The sequence below is a fragment of the Brachyhypopomus gauderio genome, chromosome 7 (assembly GCF_052324685.1).
Source record: "Brachyhypopomus gauderio isolate BG-103 chromosome 7, BGAUD_0.2, whole genome shotgun sequence".
Taxonomy (NCBI): domain Eukaryota; kingdom Metazoa; phylum Chordata; class Actinopteri; order Gymnotiformes; family Hypopomidae; genus Brachyhypopomus; species Brachyhypopomus gauderio.
In genome coordinates, this window is record NC_135217.1 from 3,932,709 (window position 1) to 3,955,167 (window position 22,459).

A 22,459-nucleotide genomic window follows, 5' to 3' on the forward strand; every position below is an offset into this window, starting at 1 on the left:
TGTGGCTTTCACACTACATGACTGATCGGCGACAGGGGCTCACGAATTACACGACTGGGGAATCGCCGACTCATCTGGCTGCCGTCCAAAAACGCGAGAACACGAAACGAAACTCTCGCGAGAACCAGCAACACCACGTAGAAGAAAAAAAAAACAATTTACATGTGCTCCACATTTTCGTTATTATTATTTTTTTTACCGTTTAAACACTCCATAGTCCCAAGTGAACATAAATATAATCAATCGCACTATTTATCCAGTGCTGTCACAATAACTTAAACACAGTGTTGTAGTAAAGTTGTAAGAAAGGTGAGGATTTTGTGTGTTTGCTGGGTTACTGTTTTGAAAGCATTCTTGAAAGTTTTTTACATTCTCAGAGATATCTTCAGCGGTGCCGCGGTTCTCTCTCCGCGTTCCCATTGGCTGTAGCTAGACGCTGCTGCCGACTCTCAGTCGCCGACTGCTAGATATTAAACATGCTAGATATCTGCCAGTCGTCTGCGACCAGTCGGCGACGGCTCGGCGAGCGTCTTTCAGCAGTTCACACTACACGACTGAGCGAGCGTCGATTCGCCTCCGACCACAGTTTTTGTCGGCGATCAGTCGGCGACTGAAAAACCAGCCTAAAATCGTGTAGGTCTAGTGTGAACCAGGCTTAAGATAGGCAGTTGGATAAGTGCTGAAATGTAAAGCTAATGAACTGTATGCTAACTAAAGATAAACTAAACTAAACTAAAGATAACTAAAGATGCTAGACGCTGCTGCCCGACTCTCAGTTGCCGACTGCTAGATATTAAACATGCTAGATATCTGCCGGTCGTCTGCGACGAGTCGGCGACCAGTCGGCGACTGAAAAACCAGCCTAAAATCGTGTAGGTCTAGTGTGAACCAGGCTTAAGATAGGCAGTTGGATAAGTGCTGAAATGTAAAGCTAATGAACTGTATGCTAACTAAAGATAAACTAAACTAAACTAAAGATAACTAAAGATGCTAGACGCTGCTGCCCGACTCTCAGTTGCCGACTGCTAGATATTAAACATGCTAGATATCTGCCGGTCGTCTGCGACGAGTCGGCGACCAGTCGGCGACTGCTCGGCGAGCGTCTTTCAGCAGTTCTAACTACACGACTGAGCGAGCGACGAGTGATCGCCGATTTGCCTCCGACCACAGTTTCTGTCGCCGATCAGTCGGCGACTGAAAAACCAGCCTAAAATCGTGTAGTGTGAACCGGGCATTAATCATCATATATTGCTAGTGTATACACTCTATACACTGGTTTTTAGTATTGCACTGCGTTACATTTAATAAAGTTTGCGTATGTGATCACGTGACTGACCGGCTTCATTTGATTGGTCACTCATACTCTGGCGACGAACGTTGGTCAGTCTTCTCACTGAAAAGACGATTTACAAAACGAAAGTAACGGTAGCGCGCGGCGCAAATCCGATTGTAACGGAGTAAAAGTCGCGTTTTTCCCACCACATATTTACTCAAGTAAAAGTAGAAGTCTTTCATATTAAAACTACTCTTACAAGTAAATTTTTGTCCAAAAATCTACTTGAGTAAATGTAACGGAATAAATGTAACGCGTTCCTACCCACCTCTGCTACTCACACATCTGATCACTCTCTCGCCGGCTATTATAGTCATGGGCGTGGTAGTGGGGGGAAAGGACCTGACTACCCAGGGCCCAAGTAGGGAGAGGGGCCCATTTTGCTCATGTGCCTCATTTTCTGGCATTTATAGGGGCCCACTGACTGAGTGTACAGGGCCCAGAATTAACTGCTACGCCCCTGATTATAGTTATGGGTGATTTTAATATTCATATGGACAGCACTAACTAATCTGCTTACTAAAGACTTCATATCATGCTTGGAGAGCTTTGGACTGCAACAATCCATTGACGCTCCCACTCTAAAGGTCACATTTTGGACCTAGTTTGTTGTTTGGGGGTTGCTCCTTTTAACTGTTCTGTTGAAGAACTAATTTTATCTAACCACTTTCTTCTTTCTTTTAATGTTAACCTCCCTCTCACCGCTAAGAAGTTTCCCTGTCTCATCACCTTCCACAATATTAAAAATACTGATCTAGTGTCCCTGTCCTCCAGTTTAGTTGCTCATTTGGATTTTCATCAACAAATGGTCCCTGATGAGCTGGTGTCACTATATAACACTGGTCTTCAGGCGTACGGTCCACTTCTCGCACTCTGCCCCTTGGCTCTCCCCTGAAATTCGGCTCTTGAAAACTAAGGGATGGCAGTTTGAGCGACTGTTTTGGAAAACTGGTCTCTCCGTTCACAAGGACATGTACAAGGACCATATGTTTCATTATAAAGACTGTTTAGCTCAAACTAAATCTAATTACTATTCCGGTTTAATTGTTTCTGAATGGTGACACTAGATCACTTTATGCCGGACTCTTTTCCACAGTACCTGGAAAAGTTCTACTTGTTATTGTAATTCTCTAAATCTCTAATACAAGTAGTATTGTAATTACTAATAACCAATCACGTAGCCGATTTACGACAACAAACTGGAAAAAATGACAACCTGCCCATTGCGGTCAAATATAACCTACAGAAAGGAATCTCCCAAAATTGCATAAAATAATAATCAACAATATCATTAATAAATATTATTTTATGCCCACTTTATATACAATAACGCACTATTTAGTATTTATTTGGCCCTCAGAAATACATGAATGAGCATTATCATAACGCTCATTCATGTATTTCTGAATTGGGCCAAATTAATACTAAATAGTGCTTTATTTACAGCACAAATCACAATTATGCAAGTGACCTTTCATGTTGTCATTTTGATCAATTAATGGAAACAATTCCAATAATTATTGATAGCCATCCATGTGTTTGTAACAGGGGCTAAATGAATTCCAAGCAGTGCTTTATTTATGGAACAAACAACTATTGTGCAAGTGGATAATAAGGTTACCTTTTCATGTTGTCATTTTTATAAATAAATGGAAATAATTGTAATTATCAATAAGGACCCTTCAGGTATTCATTTATTCACTAACAAACACATAAAAAAAAAAAAACAATCAAAACAATGAGGGCATACACATCAACCGGCATTTACATCAACCGGCATAAACTTATACATAACCATAATAAAAGGAACAAAAATGAAACAAATAGAATAGAGGTAAACTATATCTCTCACACATGCAAAGTAATGCAAATGTAGAGTGGTCCAACTTAAATGCAGTGACCAGACTTCTGAAAGCTTTCAGGTGGACATCTTTCTCGCATGCCACGGCAAATGTTTTCTTTTTGCCTTTGCCATAAAAGGCACTTGTGGAGTCACACCCAGTGAATGTATGAATCCCAATCAAGGCTGAACACACACTGGCTCTGAGAGCTGATGACACCTTGGTAATGTCCATTATGCGTGTTCTGTTGCCCGTCCCTGTGAAAAAAAGTACAAGCTGCATAGCAATTCTTTCTGCAGAGTCAAAGCAATGATTGCTACATCAGTGTCTGGGCTCTTATTTCTAGTGTTCCTTTGCAGCATGTTGTGCATGCAAAAAACAGCCTTGTGTCACATTCTTCATGGTCACACTGCAGGTCTTCCACAGCATGAACAGACTGCACGCCTTTCAGTACAGTCACACAGTGACATTGGTGTTGTGCTATGTACAAGCTGAGGTTTCTTCCCACTGCTGTAAGATCAGCACGTGTCCACGCATCGTACAAGAACTCAGCATTTGCTTTGTTTGTTCCTTCAGAGAGAAACTTTTTCCACTGGGTTGGGGTCCGCTGATCTGGGCCATACGTCTGCATGCGTTGTGATCCTCCATCAGCTCGACGTGCTCCTTCAATGTTTTTAATGCTTATGTTGGGGTATGACGCATGGTTAACACAATGACCTGGGTGTCTGTTTACGGCCCTTAGAAGCAAGGTACACAATGTCCTGACAGACAGAAAGCACTTTGACATGCATGTTATCAGAAATGTTGACAAACTGCTCCAGTGTTGGTTCCTCTGTGGCACCTACAATCCAGCTGACTAAATTGTACAGTTCAAGGGGAACAACCGTTTGTGCTTCAGTGAGATTGAAGTTTTCTGCAGTGGGGGGGCATAGGCATGACATGCCAGGACTGTCACTAAGCAGTCTTTTCAAAAGCAAAGCTGCTGTGTAAAGTGTCCGTTTGCCCTCTGTTGTCGTTGTTTGTTGCTTTGATGTCCTCCTTTCCGTGTCGCTGTCTGTCTGGCTCATTTCGCTGGACTGAGTCGTTTCCGCACCTGATGGTAAAAAGTCCAAGTCTGTATGCGTCGACAAGTTCTCAGCAAAAACCAGTTCAGATGTGTTGTGTTTGGCGGGGATGTGGAACACTAGCTGAGGAAAATCACGGCTGAGTCTCTTCTTCAATGTATCCTGTCTGTAACACAACAAACCAACAACAATAAAGAGTCATATGAGTACCAGCAAAGGGGGGCTTCATGTTGTAGCTGATATAAAATAGCTACCTTCACAAATCAACACAGAGAGTGAATAAAATTATAGGTGTAGTTTACTTGCTATGCAACAGATATAATACCAAGTATTCCCAAGAGAAGAAAATACTCTAACTAACATCACACTATCAAGAATATTGGAAAATAATACATGTATGTGCAGATGACAAGTAGAGTGGTCACTCACATGTATGAAATTTCCCTTGGATTTGACAAATAATAAACTGCCTTGCAATTACCTGTAGCTTGAAGCATCAACACCTTCACTTGACTGGACCAGGTCAATAAAGTCCTTCCTCAGTTGGCTCATCCTCAACACCTCCTGGTTGATCAGCAGTCTTTGACAGATTACCCTCTCGCAGAATAATTTATAACTCAGGTCAAAAGTTGGCTTGATCCTTAGAAAAAATATAGAAGATGTGTGTTGTGAGAGCATACGTTGTGATACGTGTTGTGAGAACAAACTGTCTCATTCATAGGACACATATTGTACTGTATGTGTTTTTATATAAAATTAATACATGACTTACTGTTCTTTCTCTGCTCTGGCAGGACCACTCAAAAACCTTGTGTACTGTCGGTAGCAACTCTTGTGGTACTGCACCTGCAGGGCCACACAGTCTCTGTCCTTGATGTGAATGAGGATGCTCTGGTCATCCTTCACCTCAGCAGCTTCCTGCAACTTGCCTTATACAAAAGAAAACAACAAAGGATGAATAAATAGGCAGGCAAAAAAATTAAGACTTCATTTTTCCTGGTGGTGTGGTGTTGTAAAAATGGTGCTAGGTGTTGCACCCAAAAAAAGGATTCATTGTGCACACAGATGTACAGCACAGCCAGGACACACCTCTAGAGACAAGTCTGGTTGCTGGGGCCGCCCAGCAACACACAGGGACAGTCCCAAGTGTACAAGTGTGAGAGGGGCAGTGGGGGTGGGGGAATGGACCGGGGGATGGGCTTGCTGCTGTAAAGCAGTGTGTTGACCAGACTGGAATGTTTACTAATTACTTGTAATCAGTTGTGATTACAACTGATTACTTGTAATGTTTAATAAATAAAGGATTACACAAGCATTTCCCTACCTTGCAATGTAAAATTAATAATTTCAGCTATATCAATCCACTGACTAACAGTGTATCATAATGAAAAATACATCTTAATGACGTCATTAAAACAACCCTGTTTTCATGACAAATTTATTTAGGAACACAATATGCTAAGGGGGAATATTTCATGTCATTTTTCATTAAAAAACACATTACTTCTGTTTCTGTGAAGAAGTTGTGGATTTAGGCCCTGGTTGTCCACTAGATGTCACTGTGGCGTGTGATGATTCGAACGTTTCACAAGATCGAATCATTTTCCGAATCAATTGGTTCATTTGATTCGATCTCCCAAAAGCCCCACTTTTGCCATCACTAATCATAGGCATGGGGATGTTATGTATTGGAAAGTAATTTCACACACACACACATGCACAGCACATTATGGCAATTCAGACATACACTGATATTAGAATTAGACAAATACAAGGATTGTGTAGCAGTGTAGGCTACATAGTCATTCAACTTTTCCCAACGTGTGTGTGTGTGTGTGTGTGTGTTGGGGGATGGGATGCATTTGCATAGACTACCTACTGTGTGGTGGGGGTGAGGGTGATACCCAGTCTTACCTGCATTTAAAGTCTTTGTTTTTGTCAAAGCTTCTTTTTGGCGTCTGCCACCCGCGACGACAAATTTGTAGCCTTTCTTGCAAATGATGCAGATGGCAGGAAGAACGGGGCCAGAGCTCGAGATGGGCAGGCTTGACCTGGACCGAAATTTCCTGGTCGGAGTAGTCCCAGTAGTTGAAGCATGGATAGCCTGGCTAGTTTGGGGGTCCTGTTGGTCATATCCCCTCTGTGTTTCTCGCACGATACGCCGTTTTGTTCTTTCGATCTCTCGCTTGTCAATAAACCTCCGGTAGCATGTGGGATGGAAAGCCGCGTCATCGGGAAGTTCTTCAAATTCCAGTTCAAGACTGTGTTTGAAACATTGTGCTACGTCTCTGCACTCGCCCCTCAACTCTAGCCACTGCCGAAGACTATTTCGATAAGTATTCCACCTTGTGCTGGTGAAATCCTGCATCTCCTCATGCTTAACAGACGATATATGCATGTAACAAACCTTACGTTTCGAAGATTTCTTTTTTTGAACACTTTCGGACGAGATTTCCTCTTCTTCGGTACTGCTGGATGAGCCAGAGACCGTATATATAATATACGGTCTCTGGGGTGAACGCGGTGCTACCACGATGGCTGCCATGCTGCTTCTGTTTCTGATGACGTCTCAACCGTGGCACCTCTCGCGAGCCAAAGTGTTATTACGCCTGCCGAATATGTACATACGCCTTGCCAGGCACTAGTCCTTGCATTAAACGCTGCGAATAAAAAAGCAGTGTTTTTAGCGGCGAAACCTTTTTTTTAAACCTCAACATAACTCGTTCTTTTTATGAGCTGAAGCGTGTTTGACACAGAGAGCGCAGAGCGGATTCTTTTTCTGAAGGACTTTTCGTTTAGTTTGTGGAGAGCAGATAGCTGTGTTTAAGAATTAGTTTGAATCGCCATCATGAGAGTAAATATGTAGATAAATACAAGAACTTGACTGATGCAGAGTTGCACGGATATCTGATGATCTGCAAAACTGCAAAAATCATTAAATAATGATATAATTCTGTCCTCCACATTGTCATTGTAATACTTATTTATTGTTATTTATTGTAATTTAATAAATAACAATAATGTTTTTTATAATTTTTTTATAAATGGATATTGTGTATATACTGTATTGTGCAGAATGGAGTTTAAGTATATTAGTCTGACTCTCTAAAACAGTTCCAATTTTTCATGTGGCCCCTTGGGAACATGAATTGCCCACTCCTGATCAAGACAAACATCGGGTGTTTTTAAATGCCAAAGTGTTACATGAAGACAAATACTGTAGACCACAAAGACTCTGTGTTTGGGCAGTAGCTGTGACGAACACTTCATTAAAACTCTTTTGGTATTTGTGACATTTTATTTTCACCCACTTTTTAGCAGGGTTCAAAGGTTACAGTGCAGTCCAACTAAATAAACCATCAATATGGTCATCGCCATCAGGCGGCAACAGCGCGAGACGAGAGGAGAGAGTGTAGGAGGATTCCTGGCAGGAGGAGAGCGAAAAGCATGAATTAAAACCCGACAACATCCTTCACTTTATATGATTTAAAGTCTGTCACAAAATGGATGGGGCCGACTGGGCTAGCATGACACACAGCCGTGTGATTGGACAGAACGGTGCCGATGCTTGCACACCTGTGGCTACGGAGACGTTAAGTGAGTCGACGGCATGGTGCAGGTCTCGTCGGGGACGAATGGTGAGCAGGACGTCACACAGCTCCCGCAGGTCCGGAGACAGGCCGCAACCCTCGCCACCTGTGGGCACACGGGGAGACGCGGCGGGTGATGGAGGGTTACGCGTGTAAAAGGCGCTCGCAGCTCCGTGACAAACCAGCGCGGTGACGCACCCATAAGTAGCAGTGTGGGTTTGGACATCTGGAAGTCGGAGCAGGGAACCACGGAGGCGCCGGCGCTGGCCTCCCCCAGCCCCACGGTGCCGATCGCCTGCCACCCCTGGCCAAGTTTCACCTGGGGTATTAGAACACAACAGCGTCACCCGGTGGCAATGTGGAGCTGACAGAGGTAAAGAGTGGCACGAACGTGTATCAATAGATGCGCCTTTTGTAGATATATCAACAAAACTGTTCAAAGTGGTCAAAAAATATTTTCTGATTCATCCTCTAGAGCAGGGGTAATCAATTAAATCTTTCCGCGGTCCATTTTTGGCAGATAGCTCAGACCTTAGGTCCGGGTCCGCGGTGGCGAACGAAAGTTGTTGAGCGGGGGGGGGCAACGTAACACTCAAATGGGTGGTGAACGTAACATTCGTCTCCGGTTTAAAATATAGTCTCCCGTTAAAATTTTTTTGGCATTTGGGTCCGTATCCAGTTAATCAGGAATGTAATTGGGTCCGGACAGGACGGCGTTCGGGTCCGGATCCAGACCGCGGTCCGCCATTTGGTGATACCTGCTCTAGAGGCTAAAACTGGGAAGGTGCGTGTAGAACATTGAAGTTGTCCCCTACCTTTATTACGTCAGACAAGTTATTGTAGCCGTACACTTCCATGACCTCCATCACACCTGAACTGGCTTTGCTCACCACCGGAGTTAGTGGGCAACTGACAGACCACAAACATATTTAAATACATTATCAATTATCATTATTAGTAATATTTAAAGCTGAGAGACAGTGGTGCATGAGGAACTCCAAATAGGCTGAACAGACACATTATATGTAATATACAATATATGTAATAAGCAAAAAATTTTCCATGCTATATTTGTCATTAAAAATTGAGTCCCTTACTAAAATTATTAGTGCTGTCAATTTCAGGTGCCGCGATTAAAAGTCCTCACCAGGATTTTGCTCAAGCTTGCTAGATTTTCTAATTAGCAATCCAGGTAAAATTAGTGGAATTAACACAATCCAGGAAGCCTGAGCAAAATCCTGGTCAGGACTTTTAATCGCGGCACCTGGAATTGACAGCACTAAAAATTATATTACAAAAATACAATGTTAAGAACTCAGGTACAAACCTGTTCCGAATGCTACTAGCTACTCTGTCCACTCCGAGAAAATAGGCGGAACGGAGAATGGAACCGAGGTTCATTGGATCCTGCACTCCATCCAGGACCACCCATAGTGGGAGGGGATGACTGCCGTGCTGAGGCCTTGTGGGCTTCTCCTCGGTGACGAAGCCTAGGGGGCTGGCCTGAAGACACACCCCCTGGTGGACCACGGCTCCGGTCATCTTCTCCAGGTCCCTCTTGGTGACGTGTTGAATGGGAACCCCGCGCGTCAGAGCCGCCTCGCAAACCTTCTGCACAGCCTCCCTCGGCTGCCCCTCAGCTCTCTTCACAAAGAGCCTAGTGGGCTTGCGTCGGCGCTGACTCAAGGCTAGCAGGCAAGGGGCCACGCCGAACACCATCTCGTCCTGCTTGTCTGTCCCGAGATGGGCGTGCGATGCCCTGTCCTTTCGCCTGCCCTGCAGATGCTTCGCAGATGATGCATTCTGAAAGTCTTCCACACTGAGCTTGCGGAGTTCGGAGGACACTCTGTTCCCAGACCTCCTCTCGAGAGGAGGAGGTGTCACAGGCTCTCTTTGCGATCTTTTTGTGGATGGAAATACAGTAGTCCTTGAATGATTACCAGAGAATGTGAAAGGATTATGTCTCACACGCACAGATGCTTTAAAACCAGTGTCTCTGGGCCAGAGAAAAGTTTGGGTGGAGTGATAAGGAGCATGTTGTGTACCACCTGAGGAAATGTCTATTAATAACATCTCCTTAGCTGAATATCTGTAATTTCTTAGAACACCGGCGCACTTGCAAGCTGTTTTCAACATTGTTAGGTGAAATAAGGTGATGTATTTAAATGTAACAATGTAATAATTACAAAAAGCTCAATAGATGTTAGCTTTTTACAACTCCGTTTTGAACAAAGATTAACAACCCGATTAAATGTCTCAGAGTTCTACATAAACTGGCAAACTAGAACACATATTGTCATGTGTATGTAAATTTCCCTCTGGTATTAATAAAGTGATTTGTCAGTCTATAAGTGGCGGGCTAGGTAGCTAGGTTAGCTTTTTACCCTTCAGAATGCGTAGCATTCAAAAATAAATGTCGGATATAACAGAAAGAAGCTTATACACAACAACAAGGACGCGTTTCTAACGTTTCTAATCTCCATTCTCACAATACAGTGCTTGACAGGTAGCTACAGTGAACTTACTCCCCGGTTATTCACTTGTATGTAAGACATGTGGGACTCCAGTGCGAGGACTCTTTGGTTGGAAAATGAAAAGTAGTTCCGGGTTGCCGTTCTCAGGTCAGCTGGGGTGCCGATGGGAGAACCTGGAGCCCGGGCGGCGCATGCGCACCAGGCACTTCCTTCGTCCGTTCAGTTGCCGTGCAACAAGACGCCTGTAATCTCCGTCCAGGTTTCTACAGGCTAACCCGTTAGCTGGCTAAGCTAGCACAACAGTGTGTCAATACAGTTCTAACGAATACCACCTTGTTTTATTTTTACTAATCCCATGTGTTTGTTCACCATTTACTGATCCATGATAGTGATACATCCCGCTCAAATAAGAGCAGCAGCTACGATGTTGTGTTATTTGTAGGTTCATTTATCCGAGGTACCTGCGCTAGCGCTACTGGTCATATGGCTGATGTGTGGTGCGCCGACACCGGGGAAGCGGTCTATCGCTCCCGCGACGCTGTGAAAAACTTAAAAATAAGGTAATTATGTAGCTAGATAAATGCACGTTTAACTTCTTAAACTCTATGTTTTGCTAGGTTTAATGTTTGCTACCCAGTCGGTTTAACGTACAGTCGTCCTGAAAAACAGCACAGGGTTCGTCATGAAAAACCTGGAAAAGTTATGAAGTTTGAAAATAGCAAGTTCCAGGTCTGGATAAGTTTTGGAAAAATAAAAATACTCAAATGTTTTGGAAAAGTCATGGAAATTTGCTTGACACAATAAATGTATGTCGTTCTGATAACCGGAAGAAAAATAAATAAATATATATTATAAAATATAGCCTTTTTCCCCATTGTGCGGACCACTAAGGTAACTTCACACGTTAGTTCACTGCGTTAGTGTCGGACTCCAAGCGGAGCTGTAGATTGTACTGTGATGTAAATCAGCGTAATGCTGCTAAATGCCCATTCAACAATGGCAGCTTCAGTTGGGCAAATACAAGCTGTGGCTTGAGAAAGACAAGGACGCGTGCAAAATGTGCACTGTGTGGTTAACCAATTGGTTAATGACGGGTTTAGAGCAGGGGTGCCCACAGTTTTCAGCTTGCGAGCTACTTATAAGATGACCAAGAAAGATCTACCGGGGTGGCGGCGAACGTAATTTGTTGAGCGGGGGGGGGGGTTGCGAACGTAATTTGTTGAGCGGGGGGGGGGGGGGGGGGGGGTGGCGAACGTAATTTGTTGAGTGGATTGCAAATTGGCTACCGTGAATGTCAGTCAAAATACAACCGTCAGTGCAAATGTGCGATTCATCTACTACTATTTTATGTGACGCGATCTACGCACATTCCTTCGCGATCGACCGACACTTCCTTCGCGATCGACCGGTCGATCGCGATCGACGTAATGAGCACCCCTGGTTTAGAGACTGAAAAGTCCGTCGTAAAACAGTTTTTGTCGTTAAGCGTGACCCTAGATTTAGATACGCTTTGATAGTAAATACAATATAGAAAAAACTGACAATGTTCTCGTGCGTACAGCGTGAGAAAGAGCGACCGCGTTGCTGAGATGGGCTTATCGTACACTACACTCCACAAAACTCCACAACACCCCACTCTTTTTTCATGTCTACACATATGTTTAGAGAATGTATAGTCATTAAAATTTGCCTCAAAGTCATGGAAATGAATTGTCAAAAAATTGTGTGAACCATGACAGCGGTTATTGTTGTTATTATAAAACATTGAGACTATTAAGCGTTATAACGCTTGTGTGACCGCTCGCTGCTGAATCCGTAGAGTCCGAATCCAGCGAGTCTCGTCCACCGCGGCGCTTGCGCAGCACCTGCAGCAGCGCGCGCTCACGTTGCAGGACGGGAGCGCCATCGAGCTGGACACGTTCGTCTCTCACACGGTGGGGGACGATGAGGAGCTGCTGGTTGGCTGGCAAGAGAAGTTTTTCAGTCAGGTACGAGTTCATAGACTATGGCGTCCTGTGTGTGTCCTGCTGTGACTTATAGCTGTAATTTTTTCCCACCTGTGTGTAGTATGAAGTGGACCTTTATCAGAACGAGTCTGTATGTCAGACTCCCCTGGAAAAACAGTATCACAGTGAAATTGTGGCAATGGAAAAAGCGAAAAGAAGACGAAATCAGCGTATTTTCACCTACACTGACTTTGATCGTTTCACCAACTGGGAGGAGGTGGGTACTACTCCATCTAGACCCAGACTACATTTTCTAATCCCCTGTTAAACGGAACTTCTTGAAACCTAACCCTATGTAATGGCAAATATCAACGATATTATTTTAACTGTATGCACAAGTGCATGTTGTGCATCTTAACGATGCATAAGAAAGCATGTACATGTCCTAAGAAGTTCTGATTCTGTGACCAGCAGGCTCAGAGTCTGATGACGTCAGGTCAGGGGAGACCGACCTTCTTGGCAGAACGCATGGCTAATGTCAGACACAGACGGCAAGAGAGACGGCCCGTGTGAGTGGAGCTCTCTCAGAACCGCTACGCAGGACCTCCTGGAGTCCTCAGCGGGTCTACATCTGAGCCAGTAGTCAAACAACATAAAGCCACTTGCATCTAATTTCCTAAGATCACGCTTGTGTGACTTCTGAATATCACTGTGTTGTTGTAGGGACTCCAACATCACCAAGGGCCGGCTGGTAGTGTGGGAGCCCTCCAAGGAGTTCATGAAGAACAGCCATATTGTTAATACCGCCATGCAGACCATGCACATCATGGCAGACCTGGGCCCGGCTGGCAAGTGAGTGACACAGCACCGGCCGGCCCGAAGCTGCTGACACTCGCCCCCCCCCCCCCCCCCCCCCCCCCCCACAGAACATGGAGCTGTGGTTTTGGGCACTAATGTGAGCGGTTTGTTCCACAGGCTGGGACTGAAGGAGCATGAATATGTGCTGTGCACCATAAGAGCAGACGGAAACGGAGTAATCACGCTGAAACCCGACTTCAGCGCCGGCCGAGGGCCCTACAGGCGAGTCCTGCTCCCCCCTTCCTCCTGGCCCACAGCTCAGGCTGGGTTTACTGTGACCCTCCTGGCCCACAGCTCAGGCTGGGTTTACTGTGACTCTTCCTCCTGGCCCACAGCTCAGGCTGGGTTTACTGTGACCCTCCTGGCCCACAGCTCAGGCTGGGTTTACTGTGACCCTCCTGGCCCACAGCTCAGGCTGGGTTTACTGTGACCCTCCTGGCCCACAGCTCAGGCTGGGTTTACTGTGACCCTCCTGGCCCACAGCTCAGGCTGGGTTTACTGTGACCCTCCTGGCCCACAGCTCATGCTGGGTTTACTGTGACCCTTCCTCCTGGCCCACAGCTCAGGCTGGGTTTACTGTGACCCTCCTGGCCCACAGCTCAGGCTGGGTTTACTGTTACCCTTCCTTACTGTGTCGCTGGACGTTGCACACACGGCACCACTAGTTGGGTGGTATGAAGGTTTTGTCTTTGCCCCACTGACAGGGTGTTTGCGGGGCCAGATAAGAGGGAGGTGTGGCACATTCATCTGGAGAACGGCTCCGCCCCTATTCACGCCGAGGACAAGGAAAGAGAGCAGCGCATGTTCCGAGACGTGAGCTCTTCCCTGTAGCTCCCATGATGAACTCTGCACTGGGTTCAGCGTTTTAATGGTAGTTTGCATGGGTGTGATGGCTGTTCCTACACCAGATGATGGCTTTCTCAGCATTTTCAGTTCGATGTCATTTTTTTTAGGGGAGAGCTGATCTTTGAACGGGGCTTTTATTTTGACATGGTCTATGAGCCTAAAATAATCCTCTCCTCTCTCTTCAGCTCTACAACCGCCACAAAGATTATCTCAACAGCCTTGTTGGCCAGGACTTTGAAATGGTAGGGGTCCTACAGCCAAATATGAACCATATGCTTTTGAAAACTGCTATGGTCTTGTTCTAATCAGAATACGACCAACCAGCCTTGTTCAGAGGCGTCTGGCACAATGGCATTAAGCATTTTGTATTAGTTGTGATACTGTGTTCAAATGTTCTAATGTAACATTATCTACCCTTTACTGTAATCTTTTTTACTGTATTACAGCCACCTCCTGGTATTCTGCGTCTGATTGTTAACGGAGAGATAGGTCAGTATTACGAAGCACGCATTTTAACCACAGAAAAGCCGATGTATTCCTGTATTCGCACTGCAAAGGGCCCACATACCGTCTTCATGTTTCCCAGTGTCAGCGCAGGGCTATGAGTATGACAACCTGTACGTGCACTTCTTCCTGGAGCTGCCGAACAGTGAGTGAACCAGGGCATACTTCACACATCCAGCCAATCAGCTGGGAGGTATTAACATATTTGTCTCACTCCTCAGGCTGGACCAGTGTGTCGCTCCAGAGCCTCTCTGGTGTGACGCAGACGTGCCGAACGCGTGCGCTAGGAAAGGTAAGAGACGGATCGCATGCTGGGTGGGTTTTATCTTCTCTACGAGAGAAGGGCTGACACACGGAACGCTCTCTGTGTCCAGGACAACGTGGCCTTCTTCTCTTACCCCTTCAGCCTCGAGACCTTCTTCAGGAAGGAGGATGAGTCCGAGGGTGAGGTTGTGTTTTGGGAAGTCCTGCTTTGACCCACTGATGGCTTTAGAGTAGGGCACAATCAATCAGTAAAGTTTTTAATTTGTCCGTGAGCTGCGGTTTCTACTGATATTCTGAGATGTATGACAATGAGAACTCAAGAATCTGCTGATTGCTAAATGAGCCTGATGTGATGGGAATCGTTTGCCTTGGTCTGTAGACTGCCTCCCCCACTGGCCTGTGCTGTACTTCAAGGTTCTCTCCCTGGACTTTTGGCAGCGCCACAGAACCGAGGGCTACGGCTACCTGGTCCTACCTTCAACACCAGGTGCGATTTTTATTTATTTACCTGGTCGTACCTTCAACACCAGGTGCGATTTTTATTTATTTACCTGGTCCTACCTTCAACACCAGGTGCGATTTTTATTTATTTACCTGGTCGTACCTTCAACACCAGGTGCGATTTTTATTTATTTACCTGGTCGTACCTTCAACACCAGGTGCGATTTTTATTTTTTTACCTGGTCCTACCTTCAACACCAGGTGCGATTTTTATTTATTTACCTGGTCCTACCTTCAACACCAGGTGCGATTTTTATTTATTTACCTGGTCCTACCTTCAACACCAGGGGGGTATTCCAGAAAGCGGGGTTAACAAACTCTAAACTTAACCCTGAACTCTGAGTTGTCTTACCCCGATCTGACATACTCAGAGTTTTCGGTTCCAAAACGGCGGATCGGAGTTAAAGTAATCAGGGTCGCTCAACTCTGAGTAGGTTGACCCAGACAGAAGCGCGTTCACGCGTAACTATAAAAGGCATTCTTAATGGAACGCAGATAAATAGGATTTATCATGGACTTAAACGCGAAAATCAGCCGAGCATCGTATTTCACACCACTGTAGCTTAGGAGTATTAATGACTGCGTATGCAGAATATTTAGATATTATTAAACATAAATGTAATACTGCGGTACCTGCTAGAGAAAGGCAGTCAGCATGTCAAAAAATTGCCAACAGAGTTAATGCGTGAGTGAAAATGATATTTTTATATTTAGCAGAAGGGTGCGATTATATTATTATTTTCTCCACCTTTATAATACTGTATTGAGTTTTTAAATATTTTTTAATTGAACACTTACTGATTCCAGGTCTAATCTGAGTGGTGTGAAACACACATGGCATCAGATAAAAATGAAGTATAAGAATATAGTACAAAGTGGTATGGCAGTACATAACTATATCTTATTCTTAAAATATATTCTAAAATATATTTATTTACAAGAAAAATGAAATAATGAAACATAACAGTGAATTTGACTGTAATGTATATTAAAAGGTTACAGGGTGGATGGTGGGGTGGGGTGGGTGGTGGTGCATGATTTAATGTGGAAAGCAGTGATTGCAGATGGAGTCTCTGACAACTCCACCATCTCTGTTGTCACCCACATGCATGTAAGGTTCCTCATCTGTGGGCATGTCAAAGATGGTAGGCTGTCGCTCTTCCTGGATAGTTGCAATGTTGTGTAATACCACATATGCCATTATTATGTGGCACACCCTATCAGGGGTAACTCTGAGCCCCTTCAGGCACTGGAACCTGGCCTTGAGGATTCCTAGGATCATTTAAATTCTTGCCCTGGTTTTGCTGTGGGCCTGATTGTAGCGGGACTGTGGTCCAGGTGCAGGATCTGAATAGGGAGTCATAAGGTAGGCCTATAGGACAGGCAGGGATACCCTCTGTCTCCATGAAGGAGGCCGTCATAGTGTCCTATATCACACTAGGGTTTGCAATGATTTAACTATTACACTGCATTACACTGATTTAACTATTACACTGCACTACCTCAGGCCTACTCTATTCAGATTTGTTGTACAGTGTGGAATCATACACGGATCCTGGCCATCTGGCTTCAACATTTGTGATGAGGTGAGAAGCATCACATATGATCTTGATGGGGAGAACGGTCAGTTCAATTCAATTCAACTTTATTATCATTATGCTGAAACAGGGTTGTACAGCACAATGAAAACACTTTTAGGCTAGGCCTCAGTGCAATTACATACTACAAAATATCACAGCAGCAATTACATACAACATAGTGCAGGACAACATAGTGCAAGACGGTCATGGTGCAAGCCAGGCAATAGACATTAAATAAGCAAGGTAAAAAAATGTAAAATAGATAACAGTATAAGGTATGAAATATAAAAATATAAGTACAGTATGTACAGTGTGTGAGGTAGGTAAATGGGACAGGGATAAAGTGCATGGTGCATGGTGCCAAAGGGCTGGTGGACTGGTCTCTGGACTGGTGGCAAATCTGAGATATAGTCAGGGGGAGGTAAGTCTATATATGTCCAGTTTGAGGGAAAGTGGCTGGTGGCAATAGCTACGTTAGTTTTGTTACCATTAAAGATAAGTACATTATTCATTAAGGATTATAAAGGTTAGTACCTGTACATTAATGCTATGGATGGATTTTCTGTTTATGTAATCGCCTTTATGTTCTAATGGTGCTGGAATAGGTAGCATATGTAGGTTCCATCAATGCAGCCAATCACTCTAGGAAATCCTTAAAATGTAAATGGAATGAAGTTTGTTATATAGCCTACTGCTTCTCCTTTGCTTAATTTCTTTATTGTCCGTGTGAATTAAAGACAAACCTACGATGCTGTGGAATTCCTCTTTGATGTCCATAACTGGCTTAAGCCCAGGAAACACCACAAAACTGGGCACTAGTAATTTTGATGCCAGACATAGTTTTTGGACAGACCGACATACAGTAGCTTTGCTGACAGATCCCGCATCTCCTACACTATAAAAAAAAATTCCACTAGCAAAAAACGAAGAGCGACGTATAACAATCTGGAGAGAATTTAGGGCTGATCCGCGATGTGTAATATTTGAAATGTGACGCTTAATAATTTTATTGACGTAAGTATTGGATTGTGCTGAAAAACGATAACGTTCATTAAAAAAATAATCCGAAAATGATAGGCCTATGTCTATTCGGGGTTTTATAAGGCGTTCCCGACGAAGAACTCAGCGAATAAACTGAGTTTCAATATCCACATGATCCTAGAGGAAAGGACACGTCATGATGACGTGTTTGTAACTCTGGGTCAGGTCCAAGTTAACCTGCCAGCGAGCAGGTTAGCTTCAGAGCATAAGTTGCTACAGTAACTGACTCCGGTTCTCTTTAAGCTCGGTTTCTGGAACGGAAAACCTCGAGTTTCCGTGAACTCTGAGTTAACTTACCCGGGTTTTCTCGCTTAACCCGCTTTGTGGAACACCCCCCAGGTGCGATTTTTATTTATTTACCTGGTCGTACCTTCAACACCAGGGGGTATTCCAGAAAGCGGGGTTAACAAACTCTAAACTTAACCCTGAACTCTGAGTTGTCTTACCCCGATCTGACATACTCAGAGTTTTCGGTTCCAAAACGGCTGATCGGAGTTAAAGTAATCAGGGTCGCTCAACTCTGAGTAGGTTGACCCAGACAGAAGCATGTTCACGCGTAACTATAAAAGGCATTCTTAATGGAACGCAGATAAATAGGATTTATCATGGACTTAAACGCGAAAATCAGCCGAGCATCGTATTTCACACCACTGTAGCTTAGGAGATTTAATGACTGCGTATGCAGAATATTTAGATATTATTAAACGTAAATGTAATACTGCGGTAGCTGCTAGAGAAAGGCAGTCAGCATGTCAAAGAATTGCCAACAGAGTTAATGCGTGAGTGAAAATGATATTTTTATATTTAGCAGAAGGGTGCGATTATATTATTATTTTCTCCACCTTTATAATACTGTATTGAGTTTTAAAATATTTTTTAATTGAACACTTACTAATTCCAGGTCTAATCTGAGTGGTGTGAAACACACATGGCATCAGATAAAAATGAAGTATAAGAATATAGTACAAAGTGGTATGGCTGTATATAACTTTATCTTATTCTTAAAATATATTCTAAAATATATTTATTTACAAGAAAAATGAAATAATGAAACATAACAGTGAATTTGACTGTAATGTATATTAAAAGGTTACAGGGTGGATGGTGGGGTGGGGTGGGTGGTGGTGCATGATTTAATGTGGAAAGCAGTGATTGCAGATGGAGTCTCTGACAACTCCACCATCTCTGTTGTCACCCACATGCATGTAAGGTTCCTCATCTGTGGGCATGTCAGAGATGGTAGGCTGTCGCTCATCCTGGATGGTTGCAATGTTGTGTAATACCACATATGCCATTATTATGTGGCACACCCTATCAGGGGTTACTCCGAGCCCCTTCAGGCACTGGAACCTGGCCTTGAGGATTCCTAGGGTCATTTAAATTCTTGCCCTGGTTTTGCTGTGGGCCTGATTGTAGCGGGACTGTGGTCCAGGTGCAGGATCTGAATAGGGAGTCATAAGGTAGGCCTATAGGACAGGCAGGGATACCCTCTGTCTCCATGAAGGAGGCCGTCATAGTGTCCTATAATCACACTAGGGTTTGCAATGATTTAACTATTACACTGCATTACACTGATTTAACTATTACACTGCACTACCTCAGGCCTACTCTATTCAGATTTGTTGTACAGTGTGGAATCATACACGGATCCTGGCCATCTGGCTTCAACATTTGTGATGAGGTGGGAAGCTTCACATATGATCTTGATGGGGAGAACGGTCAGTTCAATTCAATTAAACTTTATTATCATTATGCTGAAACAGGGTTGTACAGCACAATGAAACACTTTTAGGCTAGGCCTCAGTGCAATTACATACTACAAAATATCACAGCAGCAATTACATACAACATAGTGCAGGACAACATAGTGCAAGACGGTCATGGTGCAAGCCAGGCAATAGACATTAAATAAGCAAGGTAAAAAAATGTAAAATAGATAACAGTATAAGGTATGAAATATAAAAATATAAGTACAGTATGTACAGTGTGTGAGGTAGGTAAATGGGACAGGGATAAAGTGCATGGTGCATGGTGCCAAAGGGCTGGTGGACTGGTCTCTGGACTGGTGGCAAATCTGAGATATAGTCAGGGGGAGGTAAGTCTATATATGTCCAGTTTGAGGGAAAGTGGCTGGTGGCAATAGCTACGTTAGTTTTGTTACCATTAAAGATAAGTACATTATTCATTAAGTATTATAAAGGTTAGTACCTGTACATTAATGCTATGGATGGATTTTCTGTTTATGTAATCGCCTTCATGTTCTAATGGTGTTGGAATAGGTAGCATATGTAGGTTCCATCAATGCAGCCAACCACTCTAGGAAATCCTTAAAATGTAAATGGAATTAAGTTTGTTATATACTGCTTCTCCTTTGCCTAATTTCTTTATTGTCCGTGTGAATTAAAGACAAACCAACGATGCTGTGGAATTCCTCTTTGATGTCCATAACTAGCTTATGCCCAGGAAACACCACAGAACTGGGCACTAGTCAATTTAATGCCAGACATAGTTTTTGGACAGACCGACATACAGTAGCTTTGCTGACAGATCCCGCATCTTCTACACTATAAAAAAAAACTTCCACTAGCAAAAAACGAAGAGCGATGTATAACAATCTGGAGAGAATTTAGGGCTGATCCGCGATGTGTAATATTTGAAATGTGACGCTTGATAATTTTATTGATGTAAGTATTGGATTGTGCTGAAAAACGATAACGTTCATTAAAAAATAATCCGAAAATGATAGTAGGCCTATGTCTATTCGGGGTTTTATAAGGCGTTCCCGACGAAGAACTCAGCGAATAAACTGAGTTTCAATATCCACATGATCTTCGAGGAAAGGACACGTCATGATGACGTGTTTGTAACTCTGGGTCAGGTCCAAGTTAACCTGCCAGCGAGCAGGTTAGCTTCAGAGCATAAGTTGCTATAGTAACTGACTCCGGTTCTCTCTAAGCTCGGTTTCTGGAACGGAAAACCTCGAGTTTCCGTGAACTCTGAGTTAACTTACCCGGGTTTTCTCGCTTAACCCGCTTCTTGGAACACCCCCCTGGTGTGATTTTTATTTATTTACCTGGTCGTACCTTCAACACCAGGTGTGATTTTTATTTATTTTTTGCCTTCCATCGGACATAATGAGCAGATATGTCATGATGGAGAATTACACACATTCTGTCAGTTTTCAAGGAGTAGGCGACCCCCTGAAATCAGTGAGTTCAAAGTGTTTTCGACAAATAGAGAGATCACGTGGCTGATGGGTGGCGTGTGCGTGTGACGTCCTGCAGGGTACCACAGCGTGACGTGCCCCACGTGGAGACCCCTGCAGACGGGCACGGTGGCCGAGCTCAGACGCTTCTTCATTGGCGGAGCTCCTGAACTGGAGGACATCAGTGACGTGAGAATACCCAGCACATTTAAGGTGGGTCAGAACCGGCTGGCCAAACAAATGGGATTTTGAAGATGGACAGTAGAGTATTGGAGAAGTACTGGTAATATTAGAGAATTGATGGGCTTCTGGTTATACTGGAGAGTAGAGAGATTATTGGTAATTTGGACTGCTGTCATTTGTTTTTCCAAGGGAGATCGACTGAGCCGGTTTGGGTTCCGCACACAGGCGACAGGGAGTGTCACTTTCATCCTGAGTTGCTTACAGCATGCACGGTTAGCCAAACGAAGACGTTCATTCAACAAGAGCACAGTACTTTGACATTTCTGTGATGTGAAGAATGCTGCTGTTTTATTGCAGGGCATTTGTGGATGCCAGAACTCTGAAGAAGAGGCAGCAGACGGTCTTAGACCAGCTCGGTGGCCACAGTGAGCAAGGATCTGTTTATAACGTGTTAGGTGAGGACTGAGATCCTTCTTAAGCACCAAGAGTGGCCTTTGTATTACTGAAGGTGCTGATTGTGTGTGTGTGTGTGTGTGTGTGTGTGTGTGTGTGTGTGTGGTCAGAGGCGTTTCAGAGAGCTCGTAAGCGCATGCAGGAAGCCAGAGAGAGTCTCCCCCAAGATCTGCTCAATGCCACTGCCTCGTTCAACTCTGAGACTTCATGAGTGCACAGGCATCCACCCCAAAGGAGCTCTTCCAGTTCAAAGGTCACACAGGACACCAGGATGCAGTCCTTCACCTGTTTCACGTGATGCATTTTTGTTGATTTTAATTTAAGTAAATTTTTTTTTAATTGACTTTTTATACCGTTTTTACCTTTTCAGAGATGATGTATACTTTTGGAATAGTGTTTTTGTAAATGTAATAAATTATGTAAGTAAACTGTAAAATAATATATTGTCTACATTCCATGGATAAACCTGATAAGATAAAGTAATATCTTTAAAAAAAGAGACACTGTTGCTGATCAGTTTTGGGAATGAATAATGCCATTTTTTGTAAAGCACACAGTGAACAGTAGGGGGTGCCATTTAGGTTAATCATGAGCACTCCTTCCTGCTTGGCATAAAACAATGTCTTTCAAATCACCGATGTGTGACCAGCGTTACATTGTATTGGACTACCGCATATTTGAATGACAAACAATACTTTAATTAAATGAGCTTTTATTTTGTCATTGAACTCTTTTGTGGATATGTGGCTATTACAACTGTTTCATCATATATTCAG

General features: G+C 43.8%; 3 protein-coding genes across 5 annotated transcripts; 1 reads left to right on the forward strand and 2 right to left on the reverse strand.

Moving 5' to 3' along the window:
• Positions 1–2,889: 2,889 nt before the first annotated feature.
• Positions 2,890–6,793, reverse strand: LOC143518500 (uncharacterized). The gene is made up of 4 exons (XM_077010997.1): positions 6,153–6,793; positions 5,011–5,167; positions 4,720–4,878; positions 2,890–4,404 (listed from the first exon to the last, which is right to left on the reverse strand). The coding sequence occupies exons 1-4, from the start codon at positions 6,781–6,783 to the stop codon at positions 3,879–3,881; spliced, it is 1,473 nt and encodes a 490-aa protein (XP_076867112.1). The 5' UTR covers positions 6,784–6,793; the 3' UTR covers positions 2,890–3,878.
• Positions 6,794–7,516: 723 nt separating this feature from the next.
• mrm1 (mitochondrial rRNA methyltransferase 1 homolog (S. cerevisiae)) lies at positions 7,517–10,446 on the reverse strand. Of its 2 annotated transcripts, XM_077010999.1 has the most exons (6): positions 10,354–10,410; positions 9,156–9,728; positions 8,644–8,737; positions 8,027–8,147; positions 7,815–7,934; positions 7,517–7,662 (listed from the first exon to the last, which is right to left on the reverse strand). In XM_077010999.1, the coding sequence occupies exons 2-6, from the start codon at positions 9,545–9,547 to the stop codon at positions 7,616–7,618; spliced, it is 774 nt and encodes a 257-aa protein (XP_076867114.1). In that variant the 5' UTR covers positions 9,548–9,728; positions 10,354–10,410; the 3' UTR covers positions 7,517–7,615. The 2 variants fall into 2 exon arrangements, with proteins under 2 accessions (XP_076867114.1, XP_076867113.1); XM_077010998.1 differs by having other exon boundaries at positions 9,156–10,446.
• Positions 10,447–10,528: 82 nt separating this feature from the next.
• Positions 10,529–22,411, forward strand: mks1 (MKS transition zone complex subunit 1). 2 transcript variants are annotated; one of them, XM_077010643.1, is made up of 17 exons: positions 10,529–10,862; positions 12,122–12,290; positions 12,370–12,525; positions 12,720–12,817; positions 12,972–13,100; positions 13,224–13,328; positions 13,811–13,919; positions 14,138–14,194; positions 14,399–14,441; positions 14,539–14,601; positions 14,678–14,748; positions 14,831–14,900; positions 15,100–15,207; positions 21,127–21,260; positions 21,420–21,502; positions 21,588–21,685; positions 21,794–22,411. In XM_077010643.1, exons 1-17 carry the CDS (start codon positions 10,786–10,788, stop codon positions 21,892–21,894), a joined length of 1,671 nt encoding a protein of 556 aa, XP_076866758.1. In that variant the 5' UTR covers positions 10,529–10,785; the 3' UTR covers positions 21,895–22,411. The 2 variants fall into 2 exon arrangements, with proteins under 2 accessions (XP_076866758.1, XP_076866759.1); XM_077010644.1 differs by having other exon boundaries at positions 12,723–12,817.
• Positions 22,412–22,459: the final 48 nt, after the last annotated feature.

Excerpts from the sequence above, each read along its gene's own strand:
- LOC143518500 (XM_077010997.1), bottom strand. The coding sequence starts at position 6,783 with ATGGCAGCCATCGTGGTAGCACCGCGTTCACCCCAGAGACCGTATATT. Across the intron at positions 5,168-6,152 it reads AACAAAGACTTTAAATGCAG|GCAAGTTGCAGGAAGCTGCT; the intron begins GTAAGACTGGGT and ends CTTTTGTATAAG. Across the intron at positions 4,879-5,010 it reads GCCAGAGCAGAGAAAGAACA|GATCAAGCCAACTTTTGACC; the intron begins GTAAGTCATGTA and ends ATTTTTTCTAAG.
- mrm1 (XM_077010998.1), bottom strand. The coding sequence starts at position 9,964 with ATGTTGAAAACAGCTTGCAAGTGCGCCGGTGTTCTAAGAAATTACAGA. Across the intron at positions 8,738-9,155 it reads GCTAGTAGCATTCGGAACAG|TTGCCCACTAACTCCGGTGG; the intron begins GTTTGTACCTGA and ends GTGGTCTGTCAG. Across the intron at positions 7,935-8,026 it reads ACCCACACTGCTACTTATGG|GTGGCGAGGGTTGCGGCCTG; the intron begins GTGCGTCACCGC and ends GTGTGCCCACAG.
- mks1 (XM_077010643.1), top strand. The coding sequence starts at position 10,786 with ATGGCTGATGTGTGGTGCGCCGACACCGGGGAAGCGGTCTATCGCTCC. Across the intron at positions 12,526-12,719 it reads GTTTCACCAACTGGGAGGAG|CAGGCTCAGAGTCTGATGAC; the intron begins GTGGGTACTACT and ends TTCTGTGACCAG. Across the intron at positions 15,208-21,126 it reads GGTCCTACCTTCAACACCAG|GGTACCACAGCGTGACGTGC; the intron begins GTGCGATTTTTA and ends GACGTCCTGCAG.